The 12148-nt window shown below is 38.1% G+C and overlaps 1 protein-coding gene across 1 annotated transcript; it reads left to right on the top strand.

Annotated features, from left to right (window-relative positions):
* Positions 1 to 542: 542 nt before the first annotated feature.
* LOC103711710 lies at positions 543 to 11475 on the top strand. The gene is made up of 5 exons (XM_008797958.4): positions 543 to 1017; positions 3955 to 4064; positions 4142 to 4513; positions 5871 to 6603; positions 11055 to 11475. Exons 1-5 carry the CDS (start codon positions 777 to 779, stop codon positions 11126 to 11128), a joined length of 1530 nt encoding a protein of 509 aa, XP_008796180.1. The 5' UTR covers positions 543 to 776; the 3' UTR covers positions 11129 to 11475.
* Positions 11476 to 12148: the final 673 nt, after the last annotated feature.

Genomic DNA, 12148 nt, shown 5'->3' with positions numbered 1-12148 from the left:
AAAATAATTTCTTATTGGATAAGCAGTGATACAAGCAAGGATAAAACTACTATATTTTAGTTAACAGCCTGCAACAGCAACACATTATTCCTCAATAGTAGCAAATGTTGCAATGGATCTAGTGTTTGGATAACCTTCTTAATAATTACAATACCGATTTTTTAAAGTTAAATTATATATTATTTTCTAATAAAATAATATATTTTAAATGTTAAATTTTTTATTATTTATAAATAAAATAAGGTTTCCAAATTCAAATCCTTAAAGTGGTAAAATATAAATTTTATTTTATAAACAGTGATCTGAGCAAGGAAAAAGGCTGTTATTTTTCAGTTAACAACCAGTAATAGCGGTTACAGCAGTTAACACGTTATTCCCAGTACCGCTGTGACGGGAACAACCGGTCTCGCCTCGCCTCGCCTCGCCCCTCAATCGGACTTTTTTTAAAAAAAAATTAAACGGATGAAACCACGCTTGGATCCGCGCAAAACAAAAAGACGGAATAAATAAATAAGAAATAAAGCACAGTACTACTCCACGCTCATTTGCAGTTTAATTCTCCCTTTCTCCCCCTCTCTTTCTCCCCTCCTCCTAACCCCAAAAAAAAATAACGCAAGAAAACGAAACCTTAACTCTAACCGTAGCTTTCTCGCTTCTTCTTCTTCTTCTTCTTCTCGTCCTTCTCCTCCTCTTGCTCCTGTCCTTGGATCTCCTTGTGCGGCAATGGGAGCTTTTGATGAGGAGAGTGGCGATGGGGACTGAGGAGATCTGCGGCAATGGGGAAAGCCGAAGGCGAGCAGTCCTTGTCCACCGCCCCTTCGTCGTCGGAGGACACCGAGGGGAATGCCTGCGGGAGCTGCCACCAGTGCCGATCGATCGGTAGGATCGTGCGGCCGCGGTGCGTTGTGGCGCTGGTTCTTGGTTTTGCCATACTGCTGTCGGCCGTGTTCTGGCTTCCCCCATTCTTGAGGCATAGTGGGGATCTGATGGGTCGGAATCGGGACCCGCGGTTTAAAGGTGAGGATCTGGTAGTGTTTGGAGTGGCTGGGTTCTTTGGGTGGATTTTGGGAGGTTTCAGCAATAGCATTGGGGTGCATTGCTGTATCGCGGCATGGTTCTGTTTTTCTAGGGCAGTTTGAAATTGTTCGTGTTGCCATTGGTTTGATGCACTCTTGTTCCGGTTACTTGGTTTGTGTTGATATGGACTTGCATTAGCTGATTTATAGGTTGAAAAATGTGATATCTTCATAAATTTGTTGTTTTATTTCTTAATTTTCGTTAAGTTTTTGTGGGCATTTGTATTCTTATTCTTGGATTAGTTAGAAATGAGAGTGAATTTTCTGATTTGATGAAAACACAGTTTTGGATGCTGGGTTGATTAGATAGATGCAGATTGTTATGTTGATGGAAAATATTATGCATAGTTTCCTTTTAGGATCGTTGATGAGAAACCCTCAATTTGTTTCGTGAAGTGAGTCAGTTTGGATGGTTACTGAATTTTAAGGTGTTGGAATAGATCTAGAGTTTGAGCTCATCTAAGTTACTGCTGGATTGTAGATCAGACTGATGATTAAGGACTCTTGATGTTTCTGTACCCAAGTTTGTATTTGATCTGGATTTCTACTGGAGATTATAGAGTGACCTTATTCGGTTATGTGCTATTAGGAATTTTAATATGTATCTGTTGGAAGCTATTCTGGTTGCTTTCTGTATTTTTTAGGTTATGGAAGATGGATTGTGGTGTTATTTAATATACTTCATCTGGAAGTGCCGTTGCAGATTGCCTCGGATTTTAACCATTGTTTTCAAGATCTGGCATAGTTTTGACAATTGTGGGGGATTTTGTTCCTTATGATGGTGGCCTTCTGTATGAGAGCCCAATGATGTTCTTCGTGTAAACTCAAGAGTGAAGGTCCTGAAGGCTTATCTGAGCTTTGACAATGCCTTAGTTTTGGTTGTAGGGAAGCTCTACCTCAGAAATGTTTTGATCGCTGTCAAGTATGCCAACTTGTAAAGAAACAAGCAAGGAAATGTAAGGCTATGCAAGTATTTTCATTATGAAGCATCTATTGCCACCAGCAAAAACTTGGTTTAGGACATCCATAAGAGTAATGGCATGGTGGTTAAGGGCACGTAGATTGCACAATTAATTTCTACTAGGTGATACGTGAATTACATACTTAATTCACATTTATGAGCTCACCTTTTTGAGGAAATTTAAGTTTCAGGGGTATAAAGAACAACACGTAAGTGTCTCTCCCCCCATTTTGGTGGACTTTGCATTAACCAATCACAAGTGGCATTTTTCTAGGATACTGTGTAATTGAGTGTCTTCCTGCATAAGAGAAAGATCACTACATAGAAGAGGACATGCTTTTGCTCAGGAACAATTTTGTCAAAAAACAATTTAATCAATTGACTGATGAACAATGCTCGTTTCAAATTGTTAGCGGAAGATAATTCAGACTTTGAATCTTTTGGTTATTTGTTTAAGAGAATGAAATGGAATGCAGTTCTTTATGCATGTTGAATTTAAAAATGGAGTACTACATGCAATCAAATGTCAAAGTAAATGGAGTAAGTAGGTAGTAACATTGGCAAACAAATCCAAATTGAAGATGAAAAATGGAGTAATTAGGTATTATCATTTTTGTTATATTTTAGGGACTACTATAATCAGAGATAGGCTCTGAAGGATCAGTAGTGGTGAGGATGAAGGTGCAAAAGAATTGAACGAGCCCATCCTTTGGTACTTCATTAACAGAGAATGCTCAAAAAGGCTTTTGGGGCAGTATTCACTAGCTAAAATGGTAGCACTTGTTCATGTTTCAAGCTCCCAAATGAAATCTGTTTAGTTTGATGAACTGGCAAAAGCCCAGCTTCATAGCTTCGGGTCTTGTGTATCTAGTGGAAGAAGCTTGGAATTATTTTAGTCAGTAATTAGAACCACCACACAAACCCTGTTAACTTTCCCATATACAAATGACTAAATGATGCTTCAATGGATCAGACAAAGGCATGAGCTATAAGCTCAGGCAGTGGCAAATCAATTTAGTGATGGGGATGGGTGGATCTGATATTGTAGGTCGACAAAGCTTGTTGGAAGGTTTCATGAGGGTGACCCATCCTCTGATATCATAAAACTTTGAAGGGGAGATGTTCAAATGAATTTAGTTTTATAGGGCGTCATGCTACTTGTGATACCACGGACTTGTAGTGTTTTAGGAATTTGGAGTAGAGGGTGCAGATGTAGGAAATCTATGCAACATCTATTTAACTAATAGAAAAGAATGGAGACAGCTGATATAGGTAAGATCTTTTTTTTTTTTTTTTTTTAAGGTTTGATCACTTTGATGCTTATAAACTGTTATAAGCCACTAACAGCCTTTATCAATATCATTTGCTTGCTAAATATAAATATGGAAGGCCCTACGAAATATATGACACTACAGTGCGAGTACAGACATAACTCTTACTAATTTTATGCATGTTTTCTTAGTGCCAGAGCGGAATTTTGTCTAGCAGTTATGGTTTAATTTGGTTGACGATATTACAGAGGAACTGTTAATGGTTAATCAAAGATCATTTAACTTTTTACTGGTGCATCCTTTTGCTAAGCTGAGTGGATGCTGACAATAGCAGGCAACACCAGATGGAGATGCATGATGACAAACTGCTTCGTGTTGTCACCAATAAGGGCGGGCTTGTTTAAGTATTCCACTTTGGTTGAAGTTGAATTTGTTAAGAGCTAGGATCTACTTATGCCATGACTTGTCTGAATTATACCTTTAATTACATTGAAGTTCTTTTCTTTTCCAGAAGTCTGGATATTAAAGATATCAGAAATTAAGAATCATACTACAATATTCTATGATTTTTCCTGTCATTTTTTTATTAATATTGCTATACTTCAAGTATCTGAACTTTTCTCACCTAGAGAGTTAATTTTGGCAGCTGATATCGTAGCAAGTTTCAGACTGCAAAAGCCCGTAGCTATGTTAAGTGCCAATATCTCAAAACTTCAATATGATATCTATGAAGAAATTGGTGTTCCTAATTCCTTGGTAAGCTTTGTACTCTTATCTAATTTTTTAATGTCCATCCAAAATGTGCGCGTCCTTACCCAATGATTTCAATTCAGGTGGTTGTAAGTTCTCTAGAACCTTTAGCCGGATCAAATTGGACAACTGTAGTGTTTGGCATTTGGCCTTATCCAAAAAATTTACCTATATCGTCAGCTGAAATAAGTCTTCTCAGAGAGTCTTTTACGTCCTTGGTTACGCGGCAGTCAACTCTCCACTTGACTACGTCCCTGTTTGGGAACTCGTCCTTCTTTGAGGTGCTAAAGTTCCCTGGAGGAATTACGATTATCCCTCCACAAAATGCTTTTCTTCTGCAGAAACTGCATTCTCTTTTTAATTTCAGTTTAAATGTCGCGATCGATCAAGTACAAGACAAACTCAGTGAACTGAAGGACCAGATGAAGTTGGGGCTGCTGCTCAATTCTTACGAGGTTTGCCCACTTATCATATTCTGCTTCATGATTGTTTCTTTCATATAAATTCTTTCTGGCAACTTATCTATAGTAATGCTTAAATTTTCTTAATAATTTAAACCAGTGTCTACTGTTTTATATATTGTGTTACCTGGACCTTGCATCTGGCTCAAGAAATCTTTGTCTAACATCTATTGATTAGGCATATACATGTCAGACTGCAGAAATGCTTATCAAATTTCTAGATTGTAATTTTTTAAGATATTAGCAGCTCTTCCAACAATATGTATAACCAAGTAGAATAAAGTTGAAGAGTCCAATTTTTGTCATTTTTGAGCATGGTTAAAGATAGATTCTTTTAATACTCTGAAAATGTCATGCTTCTTGTATATTTGAGCTAATCTTAGAGCTGAGCTGAGGAACATGCATTTTGATAACTAATTGACTAGACTTTGAAAAAGCATAATTCTAGCCTCTTTACTTTTTTTAAGCTTTTACAAGATGTCCTATCATTCTTGACGCTGAACCTCTAGCAAATGAGCAATCTTATAAATTATTCTAAGCTTTTTTTAAAGCTTTTACAGGATGTCCTATCATTTGAATAGCCTGTTTCACAAGATCCAATCACCAATTGACAGGCATTACTTACAACTTCCAGAGTCCACCTCAAACAAGTCACAACTATTCAAATGTTCAAAATCAACAGTAGCATCATGAATTGACCAATAGCTCATAAGTTAGCACTTTAAAAAATAAAGCTATTTTTCACACCTTAATATAGTCAATATTTTATGATCTTTGAGAGGACATGTGTCTGAATCTATTTTCTGCATCTGGGTGAATGCACCATTATATATATCATTTTCTGGGAGAATATTTTAACATGCATCATACTAAGGCCTTTCTTTGTCTAAGGGATCTCTGTCAAAACATAATGGAGTCTCACTGCTAGCCTTTTTTATTTCTGAAGAAATTGTGATGCTAGAATTTTGCTAGCTCAGAATACTTTACTCAGTGAAAATTTTCCTGAAATACTGAAGTCTTCCAATTTCTGATGACTCTGTTAAAACATGTATCTAGTTTCAATTCTAACATTTTTCATTTCTAAAGAGTTTGTGATGTTAGAAATTTTCTAGCTGAGAAGACTTTAGTCTATCCATTTGCTCAAAATGCAGGCCTGCTGCTCGAAGAAAAGAACAGATCTCCAATTCTTAATGGAGAAACAAGCATCCATTTAGGGGAATATGCAATCATTTTAGAGCATTATTTGTAGTTGCTAAACATTCATTTTTAAGAGGCATTTGCTAGAAGTTATTGCCTAAACTTGTTATTGTAATTTCATAATAAACTTACATCTGCTTTACATGTGTTGCAGAATCTGTATGTTCGTTTGACAAATATAGAGGGTTCGACGGTGGCTCCTCCAACAACTCTTGAGACCTTCGTTGTGCTTAAAGTTGGGAATAACCAACCCTCATTATCAAGGTTGAAACAGTTGGCTAAGAGCATCTCTAATTCTTCTGCAGGCAATCTTGGTCTCAACCACACTGTATTTGGTAAAGTAAAGCAGGTTCGACTTTCCTCGTTTTTTCAACATTCTCTGAATAGCGGAGGCAGCAGTTCACCAAGTCCAACTCCTCAACCTCAGCCAGATCACCACCACCGCCACCACCACCACCACCACCACCACCATCACAGTCACCCAGACACTCATCTGGCTCCTGCTGCTCCTCCTCGACGCAGTTACCAAACTCCAGCTCCCTCTCGTTGCCGATTTGGATATTCTAACAGGCCCAAGAGCAAAGCTTTTCTTGTTCCAGCTGCTGCACCTGCGGCTGCTCCACAGCATTCTGATGCAACTGTGGCCTCTCCACAGCATTCAGCTGCACCAGAGTCTAGCCCACAAAATTCTGCTTCACCTGAGCCTGTACCACAGCATTCTATTGCTCCACATGTGCATGAAAATTCACCAGCTCCAGATCCAGACATGCGTGCAGCATCACCATTGCCTGCTGCCTATTTTGCTCATGTACAACCTCCAAGTGAGAGTGTAACAGATGTCAACCCTCCTGACAGAAAGCCATCAATTTCACCTGTGCCACATTCATGTGAGTTTTTCTTACTAAAGTATTTATCTTAAACTCCGAATTTCTGTAGCTTTTCTTGTTGTTAAAAAGAACTGTATGTTGTTATGAAAATCCAATGAATGGACAAACAAAGAGAATATAATGTCCTGAGATTATTGAGGTAGCATCATTTCTAAAACAATGGCATGGCCTAGTCTGAGTTTATTGTCACTACAATGTCTAGAGCTTATGAAGTTGGCACCATACCCCAATTTATGAGTTAGATTGAAGGTTCTTTTGTTCTAGTTTGTCATTTGGCTGTAGTCATAAGTTATTTTACTCTAGTCCTGATTAAGTTATAATTTCATTGCGTAAATGCTCTTAAACCCTGATAGGTTTAGTCATTTGTTTGCTGTTTGTATTAAGAGTTTTTAGCTGTATATTTATATAAGCATCAAACAGTTGTATCCATCCCATGCATGATCATAGTCATCTCTTGTCGCATGTTTATCATTCAGCTAAAGGCTTGCATTTTTTATATCAAGTCCTATGCTGAGCTGTTACTCCTAAGCTTGTGAGCAGAAATGTGCTGGATTTTACTGCAATTCTGTTTCCATAATGTTTGACAGTGAGACAAGTCATGATGCCAATTTACTAACTTTTTCATGATCCTTTGTATGATGATATTGAATACAAGGGTCTTATGTAGTGGCATGTTGCCCAAGTCTGTTGGTTTGTAAATGATGTATGCAGGGACTTTGAAACCTGTTTCTACTCATAGATCAGACTGCTCCTTCCCCCATGGAAATATTTCTGTCCCTGCTTTTGGCAATACTATCCAATTTTCTTTATGCTAGTTGAGTCCTGTTGCCTGATGTCATAGATTTATAATTTTGCAAGTTCTAAAATAGATAAACTGCCTTATTTGTTCCATATTGGGTTGAGGCAAAAAGGCATTCAAATGTGTGCAAGATCATGCCTTCCATGCATGTGTTTGTGCTTAAAGTTATACATGTAGGTGTGCATGCATGTGTTCGAGCATGTGTGCTCATGCCATGATGCATATGTGCTCATGTGTGCATGTATAGAGAGAGTACACACGTGAAACATTTTGCTCCGAAGTCTCATACTGGCACATTGTGCAGCATTAAGTGGTCCAAATTGGCTGATTTTATGAGAGTTGGGTGTGCCGTAAGAACTGCACGAGCAAGGATTTCCTTAGTTTGTTTTCCCCACTTTGGAACATATTATTTATTGTGATAACAAAAACATGTCTAAGTAGTATTAAATTAGGGTGGATGTAGGTACAAACATAGTTGTCATACTTGGACTGGAGATTGACCTGTCTGAGAGGCTGGGTCACCAGGTTGCCTGTTCAACTGCTGGGTCAACCATTCAGATAAGCTAAAAATTAAATGATTATGAAAAAAAAACTGTATGTTATTGAAGGCTTCTAGTTTTGGCCAAAATCGACCTGTTTCATCTGAAATAAATAATTTTCAGTGGGACTAAATTGAAACCAGGCCATAGTTTTGGGTCGGGGTGTCAATGCCTAACCCGGTTAACCCTTGTAACTTGATTCAACCTATTGTAGGTTGGGTTAAGTTACCTATTTAATAAAATAGTTAAGTTCAGGTCTGGATTTTTGACCCATTTAGTAAACAGATCGGGTTCAGGTTGATGGAGTTTTGACCTATAATGTATTTGACTTGACCCATTTGTGGTCCGACCCGACCCGATTGCCACCCAAGTTTTGGGTTTTGGTCAGTGTCAATATTTTGGCCTATTTCCATCAGTTTTGGCCCATATTTGATTGATTTGTCTAGGTTTCGCAGAAACTTTAGATGCTTTATAAATGTTGTTTGGTGTTCATAAGGACTTCTCTTTTTTTATTTGTTTGGTAGGCTATATAGCATCATTGTTCGTGCTTCTTTTGTCTTTTCATCGAGTTAAAAGCAGGGATAGATGATCGGTATAATCCTTGATGAGCTGAGATTTCCGCAAAGGTCCCTGTTGTAGTAGTTTACAAAGATTAATGTTGGGTGGGTCTCCTTCCATTCTCTCAAAAATGCAAGATTAATGTAAACAACTAAATACAAGACACCATGATTTACAACAGTCTCTTTTTTATGCGAACAACATTTTATAACTGATGCATTTATCAATTAGCCACTTGATAAATTGATATTTTATAATTAACATCTTTTAACTGGTTGGGTTTTGCTGGTTCTTTCATTTAGGCAGTCTAAAAACTAGTCAGTCAAAGGGCCAATCCTTTGGTTCTTTGGTTGAATTGGAGTACTTTGGTCCTGATATGATAGTGATTTTATGATGAGTTAAGCACTTGTATGGAGTCCCGAACCTAGGAGAGGCTATATGGGTCATTTCCAAATACTTAATATGCTGGAAATATAATATGGCAGCTATTAGACCAGTTTTCACAAAACAATGTAGAAGGAATGGTGACTTTAAGGTGGCATGTTGGGGATTTAAGAATGATAAAGTTTGAACATGGTGCATTATAGGAAGCTTAGTAGTGGTGTAATTGTGCTAGGCTCCTTTGCATATCAAGCACTTGTTTGGCTGCTCGATCACTCTGTGTAACATCTCAAAACTTGAGTGATAAGTTGTTAAGGGAAGAAGGAAGAAGCGTGATAAATTAATGGAGGCCATTGTGTCTTAGTCCAAGTTTTTTTGCATACAAAATTCATCTAATAATATCCAGTATTTTGAAAATTAGGGGTGGCAGCGAGTCAGTCAGCTTAATCTTTGATAGCAAGGCCTACCTGGCCTGATGCAAACTTGATCAAAAGCACATGCAAAAAGGAAGCAGCCAAACATTTGACGTCACTGACAACAAAGCAATGGTTTCAGTGGTGGGGTTGCCAAATGATGGTGGGATGGGGCGTCTGTACTCAGAGATGGTGGTCCCATGGTCAGAGGCGGGCTTGGGATGGCGTCTTGGTGTTCCAGGTAGCAGTCGAGCAACTGAGAATTGTTTTGGTGTTTTGTTGAGGTCCAGATGGCTAGCTGGCAATAACAATGTGGAGGCAGGTTTGCAGATTGGGCCTGGTTGGCTGGCTGGAAACACGAGGTCGGTATTGGAGGTTTTGTCAAGGTTGATGATCTGGATGGAATAACTGGGGCAGCAGAGGCAGTCCTTGCAAGTTTTATATGATTCATTATCAGATCTCCCACAAAAATGACAGGACTGGAATGCAAGTGGATGGGTGAAGGTGAGGATGAGATGAGAGAAGCGAAGGAAGTGGAGAAAAGGGAGAGAAGATGGGAGAGGGCAAGTAGGGGAGAAGAGGGAGAGAGTGGAGAGGGGAGGAGGAGACGAGGAAGGGGAAGTTCAAGTAGAATTTAGGTGGTGTAAATTTAGAGTTAAGAGTTTAGATTTAGAATTCATATTGGCTTTTATATCATGTATAATATGCTTTTATATAGGTGGAGTAAATTTATAGCTAGGGTGTTTATATATTGACTGCATATTAGCTTTTATGTCATGTATAATATGTTTTTAAATATTAATAGATTAATTGAACATATTATCTATATACATTATTTTAGGTGGTCCGGACCGACCTGATCTTACAACTGGTAACATTTACAGGCCTGAACCCAACCCTGTGTCTTCTGAAATGGGTTGGGTCCAGATTTCTACCCTTATTACAAATCTTGTGATTGCAATCCATGAACCCTATTGATTCTTGGACTTCTCCATCCTATGTCCTTGTCTCCCTGTATGTAAGCTGTCCAAACAAGGCTGCAATGTGGGAGAGTTGTATGCTGGTTTATTTACATGCATGCTGGCCAGAGCATAAGGTCTTGGATTAGACCAAGAGGTCAAAAGTTGAAATAAGAAAAAGCATGGGCCTTGGATGCTTGTTTAAAGAGTGGGTTTCTAAATAAAAAAAAGAATGGCTTTCTGTTAAAGAATTAGGCATTGCATAAATAATGTTTAAAAACAGATTTCTAAATATGCAAGCCTTGTTATACTTTTTCCCATGCCCTGACACATGGTTTTTTGTTGGGGTGGATGGTTTTGTAGTACTTGCATGCTTGACTGTCTTACCAAATCAGATGCTTTAAGACATTTGTTTTCTGAAGGCTTACATCTTTCATTTTATCCTGCTTTGTTGGGGGTGGATGGTTTTGTAGTACTTGCATGCTGCTTGACTGTCTTGCCAAATCAAATGCTTTAAGACATTTGTTTTCTGAAGGCTTACATCTTTCATTTTATCCTGCTTTTAAAGTTCAATAAAAGCTTAGCAAATCGTGTCGTAGTTATGCAGTCATGCTGGTGCTTGAGGGTATAGCAGGAAAAGATGGAGTCAATATAACTAGATTGGAGTAAATAACAATACTTACCAAGCCTCCTATAGCTCTTTTTAACAAGCTGATATTTCATTTCCGAATATCATTTTTTTAACTGCTATCTTTTCCATCTGAATTTCCTCAGCTTAAAGCTATTGGCATTTTCTGTGCAGCTTCTGCTTCAGGCCAGCCTTCTATCCATTGGGTCCTTGCAGTACTGTTGTTCTATTTGTTGATGCGTATATAGCAAACAAAGGAATTATTTTTTTTCTAGAGCTAAATTACTCAGTTTTTGAGAAGCGGGGTACACTGCTCTGCGATGCTGCATAAGACAGACTGTAACTTTGCATGCGGGTGCAACAAAAATGTTGCACCTTCATTCAGATGGAAAATTTAAGGTATGTATATATAGATATTAATGCACCGCAAATGAATTTTCTGGTCAAAGCCACAGAGGTGGCAGGCCTTCGTTTATGTGTTGTTTCTTTGTACTATTACGGGGAAAATCAAGTAAAACGAATGTATTTTGCCCCTAATGAGGGCAGGTGCTTGCTCTTGAATGGGGAAGTAATTCTCTTCTTTTGGGAAGGTTCATCTATGCATGAATTTTGATCGGTTATATTTCTTTCCAGCGTTGTTACCTTCTCTTGGGTCTTGTACTCTTATTCCAGCATAGATACCTCTGTTTGGGAATAGTGGCTTTTGGTTTTTGCTTTATTAAGTATTGTTATTTAAGTATGAATTGGAAGGGGAAATTTTTAGGGTCAAACTGTCGATAAACTAGAGCCAACATCAACCAAAATATCTTGTTTCTTGTCTGAGCTTGACCTGCGAAAGTTATCAAAGGTAGACTGTTTTGCCATATGACATGTTTCATTAATTGAATATTTGCATCTATAGTATCTACTTTTCTTCCCCATGCATCTTTTACCTTTAGATATTGCAAATATCTAAATCTAGATCTATTTCTACATTTCTTTTGGTAATTCCTCAAAGATCCGCCTCTACAATTATTCTTTGCCTTTAAGGTCCACGCAAATACACTCTCGCGCACACGTAGCATTCAAAGAACAATGGTAAGTAAGATGCCAGTAGTTGCAGATATGTATGCTATGTTAAACTTTCTCCCAAAAGAAGGAAGTCCTGCAATATCATTAGACAGTATATGTTCTTGAAAAATTTAGGCAATGCTTTGAGAGTGCAGGATGATACCATGCAGCCTGTATTGAACTACAGCCTTCTCGATATTCGGAATTCTTTCAACATG

This window comes from Phoenix dactylifera, chromosome 13 (genome assembly GCF_009389715.1).
Source record: "Phoenix dactylifera cultivar Barhee BC4 chromosome 13, palm_55x_up_171113_PBpolish2nd_filt_p, whole genome shotgun sequence".
Classification (NCBI taxonomy): domain Eukaryota; kingdom Viridiplantae; phylum Streptophyta; class Magnoliopsida; order Arecales; family Arecaceae; genus Phoenix; species Phoenix dactylifera.
This window is presented reverse-complemented; position numbering and strand designations above follow the sequence as displayed.